We start from the raw sequence: 22,646 nt of genomic DNA, 5'->3' as shown, positions 1-22,646 counted from the left end.
GCGTGCTGAACATCTATATTTCATTATTATCATCAATATTTTTTTCTTTTTCAGAAAACCAATTTCTACTTTTGTGTAATTACATTATGGTATTATGCTGTGTAGTATACTGACAAGTAAACTTATTTATATCACTCGCTGATTTTATTAAAACTTAGTACACTTGTACAATAGTAAAAAAGAATAGACATTTATTGTATTTTTTTATATTGGCAATGGTGCAATTTTAAAGGATAAAAATAGCCTTTGAAGGATAATTTGGCATATTTTTGAGGGAATATTTTTGGGAATATAATCAAATTTTGTGATAATTTGATATTTCGCAAAATACTTCCACTACCATCAATTAATTTTGCAAAATATCAAATTATTGCAAAATTTTATTCTACTATTTTCAAAAACGTTAATTACCATTAAACTTTTATCTGAAACATTTTTTTATCTCTCATGGTTCCTCTCAATGTATACTTTGTGCATATTTAATTTCAATGTTAAAACAATAGCGAAATTTCGTAAAAATTGTAGATAAAACCGAATCGAAGTAGAACGTGTATCACTTTATATGAATTCATCTAAAATAACTACATCACTCTCCTCTCTTTCGCTTCTCTCTATTCATTGTCGTTCTCATTCTGCCGAACGGCCGAAAATCGACGACACTGAAAACGAAATTTGGTGCTTTTTCGGGATCTGTGGATAAGTTTAAATTTTCGCCCGTCGCACGCGATATATGTATATAATATACATACATATACATATATACATTGTAAAGCGTGGACCTAATCTTTTGATCCTATAAGCACTGTTCAGCGTGAAATCCTTGGGAACTGAAGAAGTTAGTTACACGGGACTAATGGAACGCAGTAGGAGCTCCGGATAATGGACGACGCTATGGCATCGTAAATGCGAAGTGCACTCCACTTACAAGGGCGCCTAGTTTTATTTCCGAAATTCGCGTCGAACGTGAAGATCTTTTAATGGAAAAACGGACACAGATACGGGACACAGAGCGATGGAGATTAATGTGAGATGTACGGAGATTTATGAAACGCTCGGATTTGTCTTCCTGCCAAATTATTTACGTTCCCGCGACTATGTAACATCGTTGCGGACGCAAACGTTACGTCGTGTCGCGAAACGAGAGCGATCGATAATGTTTACCCCTTTAGCGATAAAAAAAAATCCTATTCTTCAGACAAATCGACGATTCGCTTATTGAATTAGGAGAGAACGTTCATTGTTATTTTATCTTAAACAGATACGTTAAATTTAGTTTTGATCAACGTTTCGACGTTTAAAATAACAGTGCCACAATGCCTGGATACTTATAATATCTAATTCTGGATATTCTTATTATTTTAAATCTTCAATATAAAATATACAAAGTGTCTGACAACTAATGACATATTCGTTGTGTGCAGAAAACGTCAAACTAGATACAAAATTCTTCTACTTAATTTCGCAAACAATCACGTCAGATTTTAAGATATTAATTAAAGAAGATTAGCGAATAATTACGCGCTATGCGCTGAATGAGTTATAATGGCAACGGCTGCGCTAAAAAAATAATTTTTGAAATTAAAATTAATTATTTAAAATTAAAATATCTTATACATGTGTGTGTGTGTGTGTGTGTGTGTGTGTGTGTGTGTGTGTGTGTGTGTGTGTGTGTGTGTGTATATATATACACGATTTATTATCACGATATATATTACCATACGATTGGTATTACCACGTTTTTTACGTGAATCGAGTAACATGAATTAGTGAAAAAACAAAATATATACACACAAACGGCGATTAAATTTTTTCGTTGTAATTAGTAAAGGTTTTGTTGAACCCATTTTAATTAAATTTTGACTCGGTGTATGAAATTTTTGTTTCGACAATAAAATCTTTCTTCCAGTGTGCATGTGTATCAAACCACACAGAGACAAAAGGTCAAACAAGACGAAAAAATCTTCTATCATTTCGCAAATAACCACGTAGATTTTCAGTTATTAATTAAAGAAGAATTATCGCGCACAATCGTCCACCAATCTTCTTTAATTAATAACTAAAAATCTACGTGGTTATTTGCAAGATGATAAAGGATTTTTGTTCAGGTTGCTCTAATGTATAAGCAAACGACAACAAACATCACGGTTACAACTTATCCGCCGTTATCATGTGTGATAGCAATTTTCTTTAATTAATAACTGAAAATTTTACGTAATTATTTGTAAAATGATAGAGGAATGTTGTATTCAGTTTGACGAGTTCTACCTGCACACAACGAATGTGTCGTTAATTGTTAGACACAGCGTATACATATATCGAATATATATGCTACGTTGAAAGCTTAAATATTCATATTTAAAGACAATAGTAAAACAACAAAAATAGTTGAGTATCTGTATTATTACCTATTTACATCTTTTACTCAATATTTTCCACCTTTCTGTTCTACCTTTTATATTTTGTTCCGATAGATTCCTCTAAAGAAGAGAAAGAAAAAAGCACCCTCAGAGAGACGCCATGTAGATCGCGAGTATTGAGACCGCGTCCAACTGTCACAAGCACCCCGTCCCGGAAAAGGGTAGACGCGCGCTTTTTGTCGACACAACCGGCCATAAACTTTAAAGCCACGTAAACCTTTTTACTTGCACGACGAGAGATCGGTCCCCTCGTTACCGCGTCTTTTTGCTGGGTCGTAGCGGAAGAACGACGACGAAGACGTTCCCCGTCGGCGGGATTCCGGGGCCGCTTTAAATCGAAAGCAAACGTTCGTGAATTTCGAGGCTCTCCGCGACAGTTCGCGATTTAATCGCGTAACAGTTTGCCCGACTTTTCTCTCCCCCGAAATAGATTTTCCCACGTGTCGATTCCCCCCTCGTGCCATCCACCTACCGTCTTCTCTCACTCTCTCATTCCTTCTCCACGTAGCCGCGGTGTGGTGCGCCTCCTCTCCGTTTTCCACTAGCAGCCGGGAATTTATGGAGTCCCGGGCGCGACCGAGAGCCGCAGTTTTCCGCTCGTGATAAATGCATCCGCTATTGTGAGGCGTATGTACGTGCGCGCTCGGCTACGTGCGCTTGCACTCTCAATTTCGAATCTCCCGGCTGAAATGCAGGGCCGAGATTCGGCGACGTCGTTGACCACGAGCCTCGCATGCAAACAGACAGCGCGACATTGTATAATACGTGTACAACGTTCGCACAATTTCGGGCTATGTCGCGCGGGTAATGTCTGCGCGACAAAACGCAATTCATCGAGCAGATTTTCCTTGCGCCTGTTTGTAGCTTTCGATACAATCGAGCGCGCGCACACCATCAACGACAGATTAATGAAGCAATTTGGGAACCGACAAATTTCCGTAACGACTTAATGGCGGAAGTGTAATACGTAGTGCGATACGTACGCGTCGTTCGCCATTATTAGCCCGATACACCACGTAAAACTGTTATTTTTCGTTTCGCGAGTAAGTGGCTTCGGGTAGGCGTGATAAATACTTCCGGAGACTCTATCGACGATTTCCGATTGAAAATCGATTCTTCTCGCAGAAAGAGGGAGGTGAAGAGAGGAAAAGAATGGCGGCGAGTGTTCTGTTTTATTAAATGATTATTTTTAAACTGAAGTGGAAAGACAGAGAAAGAGAGAAAGAGAGAGAGAATCCAGAAATGGTATGTGTGTATATACGTTGGCGCTTTCTTTCTTTCGCGAAATAAAAATATTGACTCCCTCCCGCGACTCTTCTAAATCCTTCCGCATTTCAACGGTTTTTCACCATGATATAAAAATTGCATTGTACAACGGGTGTGTTCTCCATTATTGAAGTTTGAATTAACTCTCTCATGCGTCTGAATGAATAAAATATTCCATTACGACGACGATTTCGCGGAAACGCACAAGGTCCCGCATAATATTCATGATTGTTTTCTCCGTCGGCCGGCTATTATAACAGCGCTTTCAGTATCGTGATTGCATTTCACTTCGGAAAGAGATGATTTTACGGGGGTTGTAAAGTGCAATTTTTATATCTTGGTGAGAAGTAAATCGTCAATTTCGAGACGAAATTTCAAAAACCACTTCGGCGATGCGCTCATGGTGTCCCGACGAGAGAGAGAGAGAGAGAGAGAGAGAGAGAGAGAGAGAGACGATCAATTGACTACGGTCAATCTTCCACTTTCAAACAAACTTATTCCTTTTATTCTCGTTTCGTCGCGATCCCCTCCCTGATTTCCATTTTACTTTACAAGATACCCCTAAAGTTCCACATTTTTTTCTCACGTCATATTTCCACGAACCCTCCACTGTTTACTCTTTATCAATTCGGTTTCAGCGATTTATGATTCCTAATAAACCTCTCAGTCAACAAATGCACGGGCTGGTCGTTACGACAGTAACTGACGTCATATCTATATACATGTTAATAAAACCGTCAGACCGTTTATATATTTGTTTGTTTGGAACGGCATTATATGAAACGAGAAACGAATTCGTCTGACATTTTAACACTAGAGATACAGTCTACCTTTCTATATCGCTACAAATATTTTTAAACAAAAGTTTGTCAATAATTAAATTTCACTCAACTCCATAACTAAAACTCAACTAGTACACTGAGAGGAAAAATATCTAAAAAATTATAAATATTTACCCGGCGAGTGACCAATAATATATTCATTTAAAAGGATGCCATATTTGAAAACTTTACTGATTAAATACTGACTTTCTTCTGCAAAGTTGCGTAATGAATACGGAGAATTATAAATGCTTTTACATAATAAAAGTATTTACAAAAATTAATTAGAGCATTGTCCAATATATGACGAAAATGATAAAAAATTTCAAAACATATCTCGAATTGTCAATGTAAATATTTACTTAATACAAGTTTCCATATACTGAACGTGTGTTTGGTCCACAAAAATATTTAAAGAAAAATTTAAAGAAAAATTTTGTAAAATTTAAAAAACAAAATTTTAAAGAACATTTTTACAACTGAATTTAGAATCTTAAAAATGCAAAAAATACATGCAAAAATATTTCTATATAAAAAGTTAAATTAAAAAAAAAATGTATATTTTCTTATTTGAAAAATATGTTATATTAATATTCTCTCAGTGTACTGTAAAGCTTGTATTAATCTCGAATCCTAAACATCAAAAAGTTACGTAAAGTTTAAATTTAAAGAAAAATTTTTAAAAATTTAAAAAAACAAAATTTTAAAGAACATTGTTGTATTTTTACAACTGAATTTAGAATCTTAAAAATACAAAAAATATGCAGAAATATAAATAAAATTTACCTATTTCAATTTCAAATGTTACCGTTCTCAAAAAATATGCGTTTCGTTTTATAACTTTTTCCAACTTCATTGAATTACGAAACCATTAATAGATTTATATTTTTCGATGTTTTCTATATCGATAAAAAATTAAAAAATATTAAATTTCGGCCATTTTTCCGGCAGTTATAAGCAAATAAAAATACGCAAATAAAAATAATAAATATTCTATATGAAAAGTTAAATTTTTAAGAAAATGTATATTTTCTTATTTGAAAAATATATTATATTAATATTCTCTCAGTACTGTAAAGCTTGTATTAACCTCGAATCCTAAACATCAAAAAGTTACGTAAAGTTTAAACATGGATAAATTTTACCAGCGTATTTTTATTTGCTTATAACTGCCGGAAAAATGGTCGAAATTTAATATTTTTTTATTTCTTATCGATATAGAAAACATCGAAAAATATGAATCTATTAATAGTTTCGTAATTCAATGAAGTTGGAAAAAGTTATGATATAAAACAAAACGCATATTTTTTGAGAACATTTGAAATATTGAAATAGATAAATTTTATTTATATTTAGAGTTCTAGAGAAAGTTAACCGTTGTCACCTGAAACTTGTGTAATGTGAGATATTCACATTTTTATTCAGAGTCAGATCTAACATAAGTTTTCCATTCGAATTATAATATATGCAATACTTATATCTGTAATCACACGATTCAACCAAACTTAGACTCTCGTTTAAATCTGAGCTGAAATCTGAGGTCTATATTAATAGTCGTTACTTGAAACTTGTGTCGTGTGAAATACTCCGATTTGAATGTAGAGTTAGATCCGTATTTTCCACTTGAAGCACGTGATGTACGTGACGTTGTATTTACAAACGCAATTCCCCTGAAAAACTTATATTTAACTTTAAACTGAAATACGAGTATCTCTCACTTGAAGTAAGTTTCAAGAGACAACTATCAATACGGGCCTGGAGTAATATTTTCTATACACAGTTACCAAAGACTGTCGATTTGTTAAACGTTATTGTGCAGATGTAACTATGTCATAAAGTAAATATACGACACTTACGAAGTCGACAATCCTCGTTGCACGTGTGAATGCCGGCCGGCTCGTATCTCACTTGAGAGAGACGAGCTTCAAGCAATAAAATTTCAAGCAGTACCGTTAAGGAGCGCTTTGAATGCGCTTACCTTCGCGTGGCGTTATCAAAGTCATCGATAGCGGAAAATAGATTTACGCAATTCGTTACGCACCGGCGGATCGATACTCGCGCGCGGCCTCTGCCGTTGTTTAAGTATTAAAAACGTAGTCGCGCCGGTATCTGCGAAAGCCCGAAAGCCTGATTGACTTTTATTCTCTTCGCCGTTCATGGACGCTCGTTTTTCCGCCTGTCTCTTTGAAGTTCGCACGAACGCGGACGCCACGCTTCGCTTTTGCGCGCTTCCCGGGCTTTTTCTCTGCTGGCGAGCGACGCTGTTAGAAAGTTCGCCCGGCGAGATACTTCTCCATCGTGGGAGGTTGCTTGTTTTTCGGTCTCGCCGAGTCGGTCGGACGAGCACCGAAAAATGGTGATGAGGAAGAGAGCCGTAGGGCGAGACACTTTTTGGTCGCCGGCGGAATACGTGGGATTTGCGTCATGCGGCGGGAATAAAACTTTCAGATCTCGGCGGTCGCGCGCAAAAAGCTACTGTGTGCCAACAACCACTCCGGGACGAATTTTTCGCGCGATCGCGAGAAAAATATTGGCACACTCTCGTGTGAGAGTATCATCGCCAACCCTTCGCGGACACGCGCCAGAAAGATTTTCCGTATACACAAGTTTTAATAATATATTTTTCACGGGGGGAGCAGATCTTTCTCTCGCACGCGTGCGCCCCGTCGCCGTTGTCGTCGTCTTTTTGAGGGTTTATTCTCCGTAAAATCATTTGTAATTCATCGAAATAATAAAATTGCGCAACGGACCATGCCACGAAAACCGTGAGTGTCCGTTACGGTGTATCGGCGCAACACTATCAAACGTGAGCGCTACTCGCCTGGAAATTCAATCAGTTTAAACCAAATGGCGAGTAGGTCTCGGCGAATTCAAGTTAATGAAACGTTCCCCAGCACTACATCGGAAAATTTAATAGAGTGCATACGAGAGAGAGAGAGAGAGAGAGAGAGAGAGAGAGAGAGAGAGAGAGAGAGAGAGAGAGAGAGAGAGAGAGAGAGAGAGAGAGAGAGAGAGAGAGAGAGAGAGAGAGAGAGAGAGAGAGAGAGAGAGAGAGAGAGAGAGAGAGAGAGAGAGAGAGAGAGAGAGAGAGAGAGAGAGAGAGAGAGAGAGAGAGAGAGAGAGAGAGAGAGAGAGAGAGAGAGAGAGAGAGAGAGAGAGAGTGTGTGTGTGTATCCGCCCTTTTAAGGTAATTTCGCGACACGCGCGTTTATCGTAATCTATTTTTCGCGCGCCGCCGCATGGGTTTATTATTAAAGTCGATCCCCCTCCCCTCTCCTAGCTGGCCGTTACAATCTCGATAATTACTACGCGCGATTATTCCAATTTCATTGGTTTCGCGGGCTACCATGAACGTGACGCCTCGCTCGGGCTCGCTCAAGCCGTCATTCGCACGTGACGTGACGTTCGCAACTTGCGTTTAACGTGAAACTCAATATCGCGATTACGCTGCGTCATAAATAATGAGAGCGTTCGAGACCGTCTGAAAATGCTAACCGTAGAAAAAAAAGTCACGAGCGAGCTGCAATTCTTCCCGTGTGTGGCGGGCGCTAAGTAAGTACTAAGCGAGCTGAGAAGAAGACATAAACTGTTTAAACAGAGGTAAATAATCGAAGAGGGACTGTCGCGAGGTCAGCTGGAAGAATCACGCTGCTCTTCTCCGTTAATTCGACCGACGGAGAAGCGCGCTGAGAGAAAGACTTTTGCTAATTTAACAAAATACCCGCGACAAATAGTTTGTCGGTATAGGACAGCACGCGACCTCTTAGTGAGAATTGAATGTTACTTTCAATTTGCCACTCTCTAAGCAACACTTTCGTAGTGGAGATACGGCTAACCTAATCTAAGTGTACAAATGTGATTTGTATCTCAAGCAATGTGTGTTTGTTGAAATGACAAATTAGAAACGATTTGCAACGTGCGATTGTTCGATCTGTTTGCCTAAAGCCGGAGACACACAGCAAACTTAAGTAATAGAACTTCAGCAGTAAAAAAGTTTAACTCATCGCAGTCGACGATTCTTCTTACGGTCGAAGAATAAACGACTGTGATTGGTCAATTTTCTTTCTACTTGCGTCTTGCTGCTTAAGCTTTTCTGTAGATTTCGAGCTAACGATCGTCAAACAACAAGTATGCTTTTTGTTCTGCTAATCGAGGGATTTGTCTCAGTTCAAGCGTTCTCTCGCGATGCAAAGTCAACGGCAAATTAAAGCTTGAATGGAATTTGAATTGTTTTTCGCGTTTCGTCGTTTCAGATACGCATGCGAAAGGACCGACCGGTACATCGCACGGGAGCAAAACACTCGCATCTGAAAGTCCATGGAGTCTCGGGGCGGAAAATTGTGGAAAATGGAGGTCGCAGCGAACTCTGAAATAGACGTGCAAGTACACGAGAGGAGTAACAGCCGCCGTGCATCGGCCAGGCGTTGACTCCGCGTCCGCCGAAAGCCGGAAGAGGAAGAAAAAGAAAGCCGAAAAAGAAAAAATAGAAAGAGAAAAAAGAAAGGAAGCTTCAGAGCCGCTAACGAGGGCGGACCATGATACATTATCTAACCAGATGATGAATAGCGAGCATTGAAGACGGGAAATACGCTTTAGCCACGATGGAGGTTCACGTCAATCAAGCGGTAAACGCATCCGCGGAAGATCCAGTCTTCATCGACGCTTCGATCGTCCTGAGAGCTCTCGTGCTCTTCATCCTGATCCTCGTCACTATCTTAGGTGAGTCTTTCGCTCCCTTTTCACTCGATTCTTACTTCACCGAAAGGAAATTGCTCCCGGCCCCCGACAATAAGTGTCTCGACGATTAATCCGCGCGAGGGAGAAACTTTTTTACCCGCGATTTACCGTCCCGATTTAACTTGCCCGTTCACGGAATTTCTGACGTTAGAACCGCTCGCGATTAAAACCGCGCTTGTAGCGTTTTCACTCAAAAAAAGATATTCGAAATTTTCTCTCGATAGAAAGTCACGAGAAATTTTTCTACAGTGGTCGCGATGTATATCGTTATGAGAGCTCCGCATGGAATTTTCTGCTACGTTAATATTTAAAAGTGCGATACACCTAAATAAAATCTGTGTATCATATATATATATATATATATATATATATATATATATATTCACACACACACACACACACACACAAATACAAATGTATATATTCATATCCATTCAGTTGCTTCAGTTGGGCTTTTTGAATATTGATACGCGGATCGATGCGATGAAATTGAGGAGGACGCGCGTTTTTAGACGTGACATACAGCACCGTGTTATATCTGCGCTTTTAGGGACCGTTTCGTAAAAAGTTTATAGTGCGGCTCGATTTTAAGGCAAAGGACCCTTCCTTCCCAAGCAACGAGCGCATTAAGGATTTTTACGGACGCGATTCCACGCATATCTGTGAAGATCGCACCACATTTAAAAAAAAATCAATTTATTATCATTCTGGTATTATTAGTTCTGATCGCACCCTGATGAGTTCTAGAGTTCTAAATAACATTTAGAAATAGTTCCGGCGAAATGAAGTAAAAAAACTAATTTTGAAGTTTGAAGTTTGAAGGTGCTAAGTTCACAAAATGAGATCAGAAAAATGACAGTAACTTTTTAACGGTTGCACCAAATGAATTTCATCATTAGAATTTTTTATAGAACTCTTGTGGTGCTATCCAGAACTCCGATCGGAACGTTGGAATTATTTAAAAAAATTTCACCCTTTCAGGACTTAGAAATTTTCACGAAACCGAATCTTTGAACGACTAGAACTTCTTTCTCATTGGTTTTAACTCGAAGATTCATAAAAATAATCAAATCGATAGAACTCATCGAGATGTTACCAGAACTCACAGCAGCGAGCATACCATTACAAGGTTACGGGAGGGCTAACTTCCATTCTGAAAATTCAAAACGCTATAAATTATTTCTGTCAACTGTAACGTTTAGAGTTAAGAGGACAATCGATAGAATAATTTGGGGAGGAAGAAGACTATCAGAACTAGCACTAAAATACAAATAACATACAGGAAAAAATTTTGTTGGCAAAATTAAAAAAAATTAGATCATTTTTTTTCTAAGCATCTGGTGGTAACATTTTTTTTTAATAATTCCGGCGTTCCGACTGGAATTCTGATAGCACCCCGAAAAGTTCTATGGATTATTTTTATGAATCTTCTAATTGCAACCAATGAGAGAGAAGTTCTAGCCGTTCGAAGATTCGGTTTTGTAAAAATTTCTAAATCTTGATAAAATTCACTTGGTGCATCCGTTAAAAAGTTACTGTTATTTTTCTGATCTCATTTTGTGAAAATTTCTAAGTTCTGAAAGGGTGAAATTTTTTTTAATAATTCCAGCATTTCGACCACAGTTCTGATAGCACCTCGAAGAGTTCTATCGATTATCTTTATGAATCTTCGAGCTACAACCAATGAGGGAGAAGTTCTAGCCGTTCAAAGATTCGATTTCGTGAAAATTTCTAAGTCCTGAAAGGGTGAAATTTTTTTTAGTAATTCCAGCGTTCCGACTGAAGTTCTGGGTAGCACCACAAGAATTCTTTAAAAAATTCTAATGATGAAATTCATTTGGTGCAACCGTTAAAAAGTTACTGTCACTTTTCTGACCTAATTTTGTGAACTTAACACCTCCAAACTTAAAAATTAGTTTTTTTACTTTATTTCGCCGGAGCTATTTCTAAATGTTATCTAGAACTCTAGAACTCATCGGGGTGCGATCAGAACTATAATAATAAATTGATTTTTTTAAAAATGTGGTGCCATCTTCACAGACGTGTTCCGCGCGCCCTGTATTCGCGCTGGCGAATTGATTATCGTCGTGCAAGCGTTGCAAAGACATTGTGCGGGGCAAAACCGTGACTGCGGGCACAATTGAATAAACGGTATGCCCCAGGCGGTTCTCACGACCCGCGAATACACATTACGCCGCGTAATATTTCAGTTGTTTTTTTAATTCAATAACCGACTCTCCATTGAGAGGAAAAACGGTTCATCTAACTAAAATTATAGTCATTTCTAGTCCCGGCCATAGCCTTTGTAGTAAAATGGTAGTAATAACATACATACAAGGTTATTGTAGTACACGGAGAGAATGTTATAGTAAAAATTACAACACAATTTTAATAGTCCAGATATAGACTGATACTATTACGAAAATTATAACAATACAAATGACCATAAACACAATAATTTTTATTACACTTATAGTAATTTTTACTATGTTCATGGTCACTGTTACTACACAGAGAGAACGATTTGTTGAATCAAATAAATATTTCCTTGGAATAGTCCAAATAAATTTTTTGGTTGACACAACAAAAATATTTCTTTGGAACTAAGTCGCAAATAAATATTTTTGTTGCGTCAAATAAAATTTTATTCGATCATTCAAAAAATTCGTTTGGACTATTCTAAAGAAATTGATTCAACCAAATCGTTCTCTCTGTGTATGTCTCATTATAATTTTCATCATTATGCCAGTCTATTCTCGAAGTACAAAAATTGTATTGTAATTTTTACTACAATATTCTCTCCATGTATAATTTAAGAAAAAGATAACTTCCTTCAGCATAATTTATTATCTCTCTGCGCGTGATTGTAATTGCAAATACAAAACATTTTTCTCAGTGTCGCTTCCGGATGAAGCGCTCGCACATATCGCGAACTAATATCTTCCACCAAACGCCAGTGTGAGTTGTGTCGCAAAATTCGTGCGGTTTCTAACGCACGCCAAATCACATAAATGCAATTCCATTTCCTCTCTATAGCATCATATATAAAATATTCGCACATCATGACTGTTGATTATTCGGGAGATCGGCAATTTCTAGAATAATCGACAGTCACGATGCACAAATATTTTATATGTACGATGCACTTGGCCGAAAATTCCATACACCACCATACTAGGAAATGGAACTGCATTTATGAGATTTGATGTACGTTCAATCCCGCAGATGCTTTGCCATTTATTAAATCAATAATCGTTAAAATGTTTGACTAGCAGCAGTCGTTTCTCATTACGTATTTATCATAACTGTTGATTAATCGGGAAAGCGAGAATAGAAGCAGAAGTGACTTTTTGACAGCTGCTCGTCAGTAAAAGGGAGTTATTTGCTCACGTGTATTGAAATCAGCAAAAGAAAAGGATATTTCATTAAGAAGAATAAGTAAGAAATTAATATGTATAAAATTGTAATTACTTAATAAGTGCTGATTGCGCATTGCACGTGAGCAAATAACTCTCTTTACGTAGACGAAACGTTAAGCTGTCAAAACGTCACTTCTCCTTTTAACGCAATTTTTTAATTAATTAACATGAGAAACGCGTAGCTAAAAACAGATGCAGCTGACCGAAAGCTTTTAGTAACTATTAATCTATATATATATAGTAAAGTTTTCATGAGATACACTGTAAAAACTGATGTGTTAAATTTAACATATTTCATGTGTCCCAAATCATCCACTCACATTTATGTGTAAATTTAACACAAAATAAATGTGTTAAAAAATAACACGCATAATATGGAAAAAATTAACACAAGAATTTAACACTTGAATACCGTTAGGAATCACAGGTTGTGTTAAATTGTTAATATTTAATATGTCAGACATAAATTATGTCAATTTAACATTTTTATTTTATCAAAACTATAGATTAATACTTCTCTTAAATGTTAAAGTATTTTATTTTAGTTAATTTAACATTATACATATGTCAATTTAAACTGTGATTCCTGACGGCATTCAAATGTTAAATTCTTTACTTCTTTAATTTTTTACATATTATGTGTGTTACTTTTTACCACATTTGTTAAATTTACATATAAATGAAAGTGGATGATTTGTGACACATGAAATGTTAAATTTAACACATCAGTTTTTACAGTACAGAATATACATCCTTGCTGACAGACCGATGCTACATTGAGAGCAAAAATATCTAAAAAATACCAAATATTTCTTTGATAGGTACTAAAAAATGACATATTTACTTAAATCTAAATTTTTTCGTTTAAATAGAATAAATTATTGTTTTCATAAAAGATAAGATTTTCTTAAAGTTTTAAGAAAATACATCTTCTTATTTGAAAAATATTTTATGTTAGCGAAAGTAAATATGTATTATTAGTACCCACTGAATAAATATATTTATTCTATTTCTTAAATATTTTCTCTCTCTCAGCATATCCCTAGCAAGATTCGAAGTCATGTATCTTTCATCCCCGCGCGAAATTATCGAATGATTCAATATCTTGCTGACATTTAAATCAACTTTAATCGCAATTTCGCGACTAAACATCCGATAGAATATAAAATTAAAAATATGTAATGTATTAACGAGTATTATTAGGTTTTAAAACCTGATCAGAAAGAGGTAATTTAAACAATATTTCAGCCATTTTTCATTTGACTGGTCGAGTAAAAGAATTAAAAAAAATGAAAAATACGTAATATACTGGTAGATAAAATATTAGATATTAAAACCTGACTAGGGAAACGTAATTATAAATGATGCAATATTTCAACCATTTTTTTAATATGCAGATAGAGATATATAGATAGAGTTTGCACATTAGATGTGTACACTGAGAAAAAAGTGGTTGAATTAATGAAACTGCTTGAACGAATCGCATAGTTGCTGTGATGAATTATATCAACTGACTCGGTGATTACGCTATTGTCTATCAACGCAACTGATGGTTGCACTAACGTGTAATTTGTTTAATAAACACAATATTTCTTTGAAGATAGATGACCGCGGATTTTACCAACCCAATTGCTTTCTTTTCTCAATGTACAAAATAAATAGACTAAAATCAATACGATTTACGTCTAAACATTGCATGCACTACATAGAAGTACTGGAGCTCTTTGAGCGTTCATAATTGCAATAACACTCACCATTCTGTATGTCCCGCGACGTCCAGCCGTCCTGTTCCCCGATGAAGCCCACTGTGTGTCGACTGCATCGCCCACATTATCTGTCCATCGTCTCGGTAATGCCTTGCAGTCGTCTCTCATCACACATTTCACTCGCGACCGCGATCATTTAAAAGACGTTCAGTGATTTAACGAAAGACAAAAATTCCGGTGTACTCCAAAAATCATAACTGGCTTTCGACGGAAAGATCGAGGAAAAGAAAATATATATCACGGACGTTAATGCCTCGTCGAAATGGGCTCCTCGTTGCGAAAGGGGCTTGATTTGAAAAATGAACGATAAATATGCGCACCAAATTTAGTGATAATTTTATCGAAGTTATTCGCACGCGACGGATCATAATGCCATTTCGGCATTCATATATTCGCAGCACGTATCGCGTATAAAAAAACAAAAAAAAACGATAACGAGAACCGCGAAATTAAAATCCGTTAGAGATGTAAACGCGAGGCGAATTAAAGACCGATTGTGAAATTCGCCAACGTGGTGCGTCGGCGAGTCACAAGTAGCGCGAAGTTCTCACGCACAGTGGCTCCGCAACATTTGTGCGAAAATCGCTCTGCGACATATTGCACAAAGACTACTCCGCAATATCTCTGCGAAGTTGGCTTTCGGAACACTCTCGCAAATTTAACAAACTTCCTGTTTGCCAGACGCGATCACAAAACCGGATGTAAGTATGAAAAAACAAAAATCAGAAATCACGCACGATATTTCGTTACCACTTAAAGTTTCTCTATAACTAACGCGAAATTTCACGGACGCGTAAACAAACACGAAACTTGAGCTTCTCTCTCGTGACTGTCGTATTATTTTCATGAAAAAAATACTAATACTCGATAGTGTCGTATCTCGCGCACAAGAAATTTTATATAAAAAATTAAAAACAGAATCTCGACTATCTGTGAGTTTATATTGTACCGCGAAAATAATATGCAAACTCAGCACATTGAATGATTTTACTGTAACAGAACTCATCTCCACACGCGTGCGCGATATCGAATGATAACAAATTTCATCTCTATCTACGAAATTGAATCTCGACGTAAATATACAGGGTTGGCAAAAAGTCCGGAAACGGTCAAATATCTCGAAAAGGATCAACTGTAGCGAAAAATATGTAAGTGGCAAAGTTGTAGGGCTTAATAAAATGTGCCTAATGATAGCTAAAAATTTGACTTTGGGTGGAGGACGAATGTTATACGAAGGTCAAATTGAATTTTTTAAATTGGACCCCCCACTTTTTATTATATATTCTTGTAGCTTATTTCAAGGGCTTTCCAAAAACCTATAATAAAGTATTTTTTCGTGAATGAATAACCGCGTTCGATGCGAGCGAATGAACAACTAGGCTGGGAGCCTAAAAAACATAAACACAGGAGAAAAACAAGAATAACTTTGTTTTTCGTGTCTCGAGCTAGACGATATGACCGGCTTAGTTGTTCATTCGCTCTCATCGAACGCGGTTATTCATTCACGACGTAATATCACACGTACTCAGTCAAAACTCGCGCATACCCGCGCTTCACGATAACGCTTCTCGATCTTTGTATTTTAAAAACGAGTCGTGCTCTTTCGCATCTTACTCTTTGTCTTTTTCCTTTCTTTTTCCAACTACAATTTCAAATTTCTTTTTTAAAAATGTTCACCGATAAAGAAAAGATAATGCTGTTTCTTTATCGAAAATTTGGAGACTATATTAGATCATACGAAGAAGTAACTGATCTACACATTCAATGCTGCATATCCTGATCGCAATTTTATTTCTAAATCCACCGTTCAGAAGACAGTGATATGTTTTTACGAAACAGAAACAGTTAAAGACTAAAATCCTTTCAAGTCTCATAACTCTAAATATGCCTAATAAAAAAAAATACTTTATTATAGGTTTTTGGAAAGCCCTTGAAATAAGCTACAAGAATATGTAATAAAAAGTGGGGGATCCAATTAAAAAAATTCAATTTGACCTTCGTATAACCTTCGTCCTCCGCCCAAAGTCAAATTTTTAGCCATCATTAGGCACATTTTATTAAGCCCTACAACTTTGCTACTTACATATTTTTCGCTACAGTTGATCCTTTTCGAGATATTTTACCGTTTCCGGACTTTTTACCAACTCTGTATATGGAAAAAATTTAGAAAAAACTGACCATGGCTACCGCGAAATCCATCAATACGAACGAAACAATCGCGAATTCCACAACTGGTAGCGCAATTCTGATGCGCATTATATATTGCAAAAAACAATTAAGGAATCACACTGTGATAATAACTCTGCGCTGAATTCTGTAGCCTTGACTGTAAATAGGGAAAAAAATTAAAATACTTATAACGTATAAGTATTAATACGTATAAGTGTACTTATATAATACAGATATGCGAGGTGATTCCCTGATTGTTTTAGGCGATATATATAAAGAGACATATACAATATGCAAGAATCTACAAGCAATGTAAATCGTATTGATTTGTGAAGTTTTTTTATAAATGCCCATCACCATTAAAATTATATATACATCACGGTTCAAACTGTGAACTTCTTTCACTCACCGAAACATGTCGCCAACTCAGAGTCCGCTGCTTTTAATTCTGTAACAGAAAAACAGCGTTACTGATTAATTCTAATGATCTAGTTCAACGGATAAATGCGCATACACTGTAAAAACTGATGTGTTAAATTTAACACAAAACAAATGTGGTAAAAAGTAACACGCATAATATGTAAAAAATTAACACAAGAATTTAACACTTGAATACCATCAGAAATTACAGTTTGTGTTAAATTAACATATATATAATGTTAAATTAACTAAAATAAAACGTTACTTTAACATTTGAGAGAAATATTAATCTATGGTGTTGATGAAATAAAAATGTTAAATTGACATAATGTATGTCTGACATATTAAATATGTCAATTTAATCCAACCTGTGATTTCTAACGGTATTCAAGTGTTAAATTCTTGTATTAATTTTTTCCATTATACGTGTTACTTTTTAACACATTTATTTTGTGTTAAATTTACACATAAATGAAAGTGGATGATTTGGGACACATGAAATGTGTTAAATTTAATACATCAGTTTTTGCAGTGTATGAATGGATCAATTCTTCGCGGTCGTAATTCAACAATCTTCAATTCGAAAATTATAGTTTGGTTTTCGATTGCAAACAGCTGAATAAAGAAATATAAAGAATGTGTATAAACCTTCGAATCGACTCTGCTTGGCCCGAACCGAATCCTTCGGTCCTGCATCCGCGAACACTTGAATCACAGACCTCTTCGTCACGGCTACAAGCTCCACCAGATCTGAGACAGACAATGTTTACCTAATTAGTCACAATGATAAAGAAATTATTCTATTTCGAGCTCGCCGACGACAAAAATTCGGAAGTATCAATAGTACGAGATGCGACTATACGTTACGTTTAGGATAAAGTTATATTTCTCTTTTGTATACAATACAATTCAAGTACGATAAACAGCTTTCAATTTTAGAATGCAAGCATTGCTCATCTTATCACCGAATTGCTGGTTCCCGGTTAATAAGTCCGACGAACGCTCGATTCTATTACTACTTTTACTATTACTTGCTCGATTCTATTACTACTTTTACTATTACTTACTTCGAGTGAGTCAAAGATAATTATGAAGATGATAGACTCCGGATCGACATGTCACGACAAGCAGCGGTTGCAAATGAGATACGAGAAACAAATGAATTATTCGCTACTACGTACTTACGATATGTCCCAACGATCGCGCACGCCGCTATTTTCGACACTCCCGATATTTATTTCCGTACTTTCGGCAGACAAAAGACGCGTAAAACGTGGAGCGATGTCGATCGATGTTTCAATGGCGGCTGCCCGAAGTATAATGATCCAAAATGCGCGCTCAATTGGTGTTGTCGCGCGCCTATAACGACGCCCTCTGTACACTCAGCAAATTCGATTCGATAGATCGATATCGCTCTACCATTCGACAGATCGATAGTTACTAACAATTATCGACCAGTCGTATTCGTTTCTCGCGTAACCGTTAATTAATCCAAAAAGCACGTTTGCGTTTTTTGGATTAATTAACAGCCGTAAAAATACACAGCTAAATATAAGTGCGACTGGTCGAGAATTTTTTAACTGTCAATCTATCAATAGTAAGGTGTCCGCAGGAGAAAAAGGGGGATTGAGAATTATTGTTTCGATAACGCGAGTGACATCAGCGAAAAATATCTAAAAAAATAATAAATATTCATTTTACGGGATTATAATAACATATTTATTTAAATCTAAATTATTTTATTTAAATGAAATAAATAATTGCTTTCATAAAAAGCTAAGATTTTACGAAAATGTACATTTACTACTAATAAGTAAACCTTCCCAAAAGTTACACTCCGATTTCTTTCTAACACAAATATAGAAGTACAAAAAATATTTAGGTCACATTTTTTTTCATTATGGTCCACCTTGAGGCAGTTTCACGGGCAGTTTATAGCTTTTTAATGTTCTCACTCCTATTATCAACAAGTACAACAAAATGCATAAGAAATAAAATTGAATACAAGATATAGGCGTTTTTAGTTTGCTGATTATGAATATAAAGTCAAATGTGTAAAATTATTTGTATAAATAATAAAATGTTTAAATAAAACATGTAAAAAATTTTTTAAAAATTATTTATACAAATAATTTCTCGGTTTGGCCGAAATTCCAACCATTTTTTTACTAATTTAGCACAGATTTGAAATATTTCGTTTGGAATCTCGGTTAAAGAAATTTAGAATGGTTCGTGATTCAGTTATGCCAATTTTGTTAAAATTTTAATTAAAATTGTTGGATTTTATTTTGGTCGAGATTCGAGTCATTTTTTACTAATTTAGCACAGATTTAAAATATTTCGAGTGGAATCTCGGCTAATGAAATTTAAAATGGTTCATGTTTCAGCTATGCCAATTTTGTTAAAATTTTAATTAAAATTGCCAGATTTTGATTTGGCCGAGATTCGGACCATTTTTGACTAATTTAACACAGATTTGGCACAAATATTTCGGTTGGAATCTCAGCTAAAGAAATTTAGAATAATTGGTGTCTCAACCATGCCGATTTTGTTAAAATTATTTAATTATATCTTGCATTCAATTTTATTTCTTATGCATCTTTGTTGTACTTGTTGATAATAGAAGTGAGAACATTAAAAAGCTATAAACTATCCGTGAAACTCAAAGTGGGCCAAAATGAAAAAGTATGACCTAAATATTTTTTGTACTTTTACATTTGTACCAAATTAGAAAGAAATCGGAGTGTACCTTTTGAGTAAATTTACATGTATTTATTATTTCTTAGGTATTCTTTCTCTCAGTGTAATGTCGCATGTGAGTTGTACTAAGGCAAAGTAGGACGTGAGAGAAAAAGAAAGAGAGAAAAAACAAGGAGCGTAATTTATTAGGCGCTCCTGGGATACATATCCCTTCAAGCGCAAGAGCAAGAAAGAAAGAAAAAGAAGGAGAGAGAGAGAGAATGGAGTAAACAAAATGAGATCTTCTCTCTTGAAGCACAACGAATTGCTCGTTTTGCATTTTATCAGTCGCTCAAGTCGATGAAGATGTCGTCGAGTCTCTGAACGTCGACGTCGAGACTTAGTCAGTCTAAATTTGGCGTTATTTCGCGAAGTCAAACTAATCAAAGTGGAACTTTGAAAGTGTCACAAGTACCGACACTCACGCTTTTCGACGATTAAAGTGCCTGTTCCGCTGGATTATTCCTCAACGTGTCCGCGCCACACGCGACGTGAAACGTCATAAATTCCCATGTAACGATATTCAATATTCGAGAAACTGATTTTTCAATTTCTCCAATCTCTGATTACCGACTTTACGATACATCTCTCACACTTAATATCTCACTGTTCGCGTGACAATTGCGATAATTTGCGCGTAGAGCAGTTTCTCAAAGAATTAGCGACGAGTGAATGAATATCCTGCTCAACGACACTTTGATGAATGGACAATTTCGTCCTCGGCGTTAAATCGATAATGGATCGAGCTCGTTCGAGCCAAAACGAACAAAAAAAAATGGAGAAAATAAAGTAAGAACGAGAAGAAAGGAGCCGTGCCTTAATTCGCGGACGATCGGGTCAATCACTTAGACGCGCGCGTGATCTTATTCAAACGCATTCGACAGTAATTAATGAAAATCGCCGTCCGCAAGTACACTGAGAGAAAAAATTTTGCTAATATAACAATATATCAATACCCGCAACAAATAGTTTGTTGATATGGGACAGACAATGTGACGTAGTGGAAACAAATTATTCGTTACTTACAATTTGCTATTATAAACATTTCTGCAATAAAGACATAACTAACCTGATCTAAATACACGAGAACGAATGTGGTTTCTGTCTCAAGCAATATAGTATGTTCATTGAAATGACATGAAAAATGATTTACAACGGTAAAGACCTAAATATATTTAAGCAATAAGACAAACTTAAGCAAAAAACCGATCGATTATTTTTCGACCATAAGAAGAATCGTCGACTGTGATTAGTCAATTTTTTTACTGTTTAAGTTTTTCTATGTGTCCCTGGCTCAATTGTTCGGCCTGTTTTCCTAACGATCGTCAAACAACAAGCGCGCTTTTGTTCTGATAATTGAGGGATTTTTTTCAATGCGCGTCTTCTTCCGCGCGCGCAACTTTCGCCCGAACAATGTGTCCACGGTAAAATTGATCACGCTCGTCAACTAATCGTTCTTCTTGTCGTAATTAGGCACTGTCAAGCGTCGAGTCAACCCTTTCCGGCCGATCACTGCGCGCCCACCGCCACCGTCGATGATGGGTTCGCGGGGGCGGCGGTCACCCTGTATCGTATCCGTCCGCGAGAACAATAGGGAAGATTGCTTTGGAGAAGTGACACATCTCCGGAGCGTATAATATATCACCGACGGTGACGGTAATCGCGACAACCAGCGTGCTTTGCGTAAACAGAATTTTCTGCGACACGCACACGAGCGAACTGACATTCCGCTTTCCGACTTGTATGCAGGAAAAGGATTAGCCGCAACAACTAATATATAGTTGTGGCGGCTAAGACAACAAACGTTGAAACTAAATTCATTAATTATTTCGACATTAACGTTACGGCAAAAAATATTCGCTGCTAGATAGAAAGTTACCATTATTGTCATTTCGCTTTTATTTTAAGGGTACATTGCTCATATTTCAGAAATTTTGAAAAAATTGGGAATTAACCTATATTGCATCTAAAAATGATCGCAACAACTTGACATTAATGCAAAGTTTTAATAAAAAGTTATTCCACTTAAAGTATGAGCCTAGCAAACAAACATAATGATATTAAATGATATTTAATAATATTAATAACATTTCAAAATATATAATGTTATATAATAAAATATAATTATATAATATAGATATTATATAATAAAATATAATTGTAATAAGATATAATAAAATATAATTGTGTATGTGATTATATATAATATAATATAATCATAAAAAATAATAATAAATAAAGGAGTAGTTAATGTCATCACTACTGAATTTACTATGCTAAATACTGAATGCTAAATTTACTTGCTATTTGAACTTTGACGTTATGGCAAAAAATATTCGCTAAATAGAAAGTTCCCATTATTATCATTCCCCTTTTCTTTTAAGTTGTGCTTTATACTCATCAAAAACATAAAACTTCGTATTACAAAACCAAACTAAGATATTTCACTGATTTTCAATATAGATTAATAATTAATGCTCACTCTTTAGGGCAAATATAAAAGCCGATGTATTTCTTACTTAATAATAATATAATAATAATAATAATAATATAATGTAATGATGTGTATTTCTTACTTACATAATTAAGCCGCTTGATTCTACAGGAGGACTATTTCAGGAGTCTATGTAGGAAGCGCGATAATTTTCCCTTTCCAATGATCTTTGTTTCAAGTCGCTACGATGTCTACAAGCGGAGATATTGAGATTTTTATCGATCCGCGTTCTAGATCGTTCGGCGATGTCGCCGCAGCGAGCTGCGAATAACGCGACGAGTGAAAGGAACGCGGAAGGCGACTACTGCTGCCGGAAGTCACTTTGCGGCGGCAAGCGGTGCGCGCCGCTACCCCCACTCCGCGGCTCAGATAAGGACCTGCCTTCCCCTCCCCCCCCC

At 36.1% G+C, this 22,646-nt stretch overlaps 2 protein-coding genes across 2 annotated transcripts in view; one reads left to right on the top strand and one right to left on the bottom strand.

Moving 5' to 3' along the window:
- LOC116846759 (5-hydroxytryptamine receptor 2A-like) overlaps window positions 1-22,646 on the top strand; it is a 212,579-nt gene that overhangs the window by 155,827 nt on the left and 34,106 nt on the right. Inside the window, exon 3 of the mRNA XM_032821014.1 lies at window positions 8,758-9,223. Coding sequence (XP_032676905.1) covers window positions 9,106-9,223 — 118 coding nt within the window. The 5' untranslated portion in view covers window positions 8,758-9,105. The remainder of the gene's footprint in view (window positions 1-8,757; window positions 9,224-22,646) is intronic.
- Window positions 1-22,646, bottom strand: part of LOC116846760 — a 205,733-nt gene that overhangs the window by 167,788 nt on the left and 15,299 nt on the right. The window contains exons 3-4 of the mRNA XM_032821015.1: window positions 17,664-17,765; window positions 17,005-17,043 (exon numbers count right to left, since the gene is read on the bottom strand). Of these exons, the coding sequence (XP_032676906.1) occupies window positions 17,005-17,043; window positions 17,664-17,765 (141 nt within the window). The remainder of the gene's footprint in view (window positions 1-17,004; window positions 17,044-17,663; window positions 17,766-22,646) is intronic.

Source organism: Odontomachus brunneus, unplaced genomic scaffold, assembly GCF_010583005.1.
Source record: "Odontomachus brunneus isolate Ranch 3 - 2012 unplaced genomic scaffold, Obru_v1 Obru_scaffold_069, whole genome shotgun sequence".
Taxonomy (NCBI): Eukaryota; Metazoa; Arthropoda; class Insecta; order Hymenoptera; family Formicidae; genus Odontomachus; species Odontomachus brunneus.
This window is presented reverse-complemented; position numbering and strand designations above follow the sequence as displayed.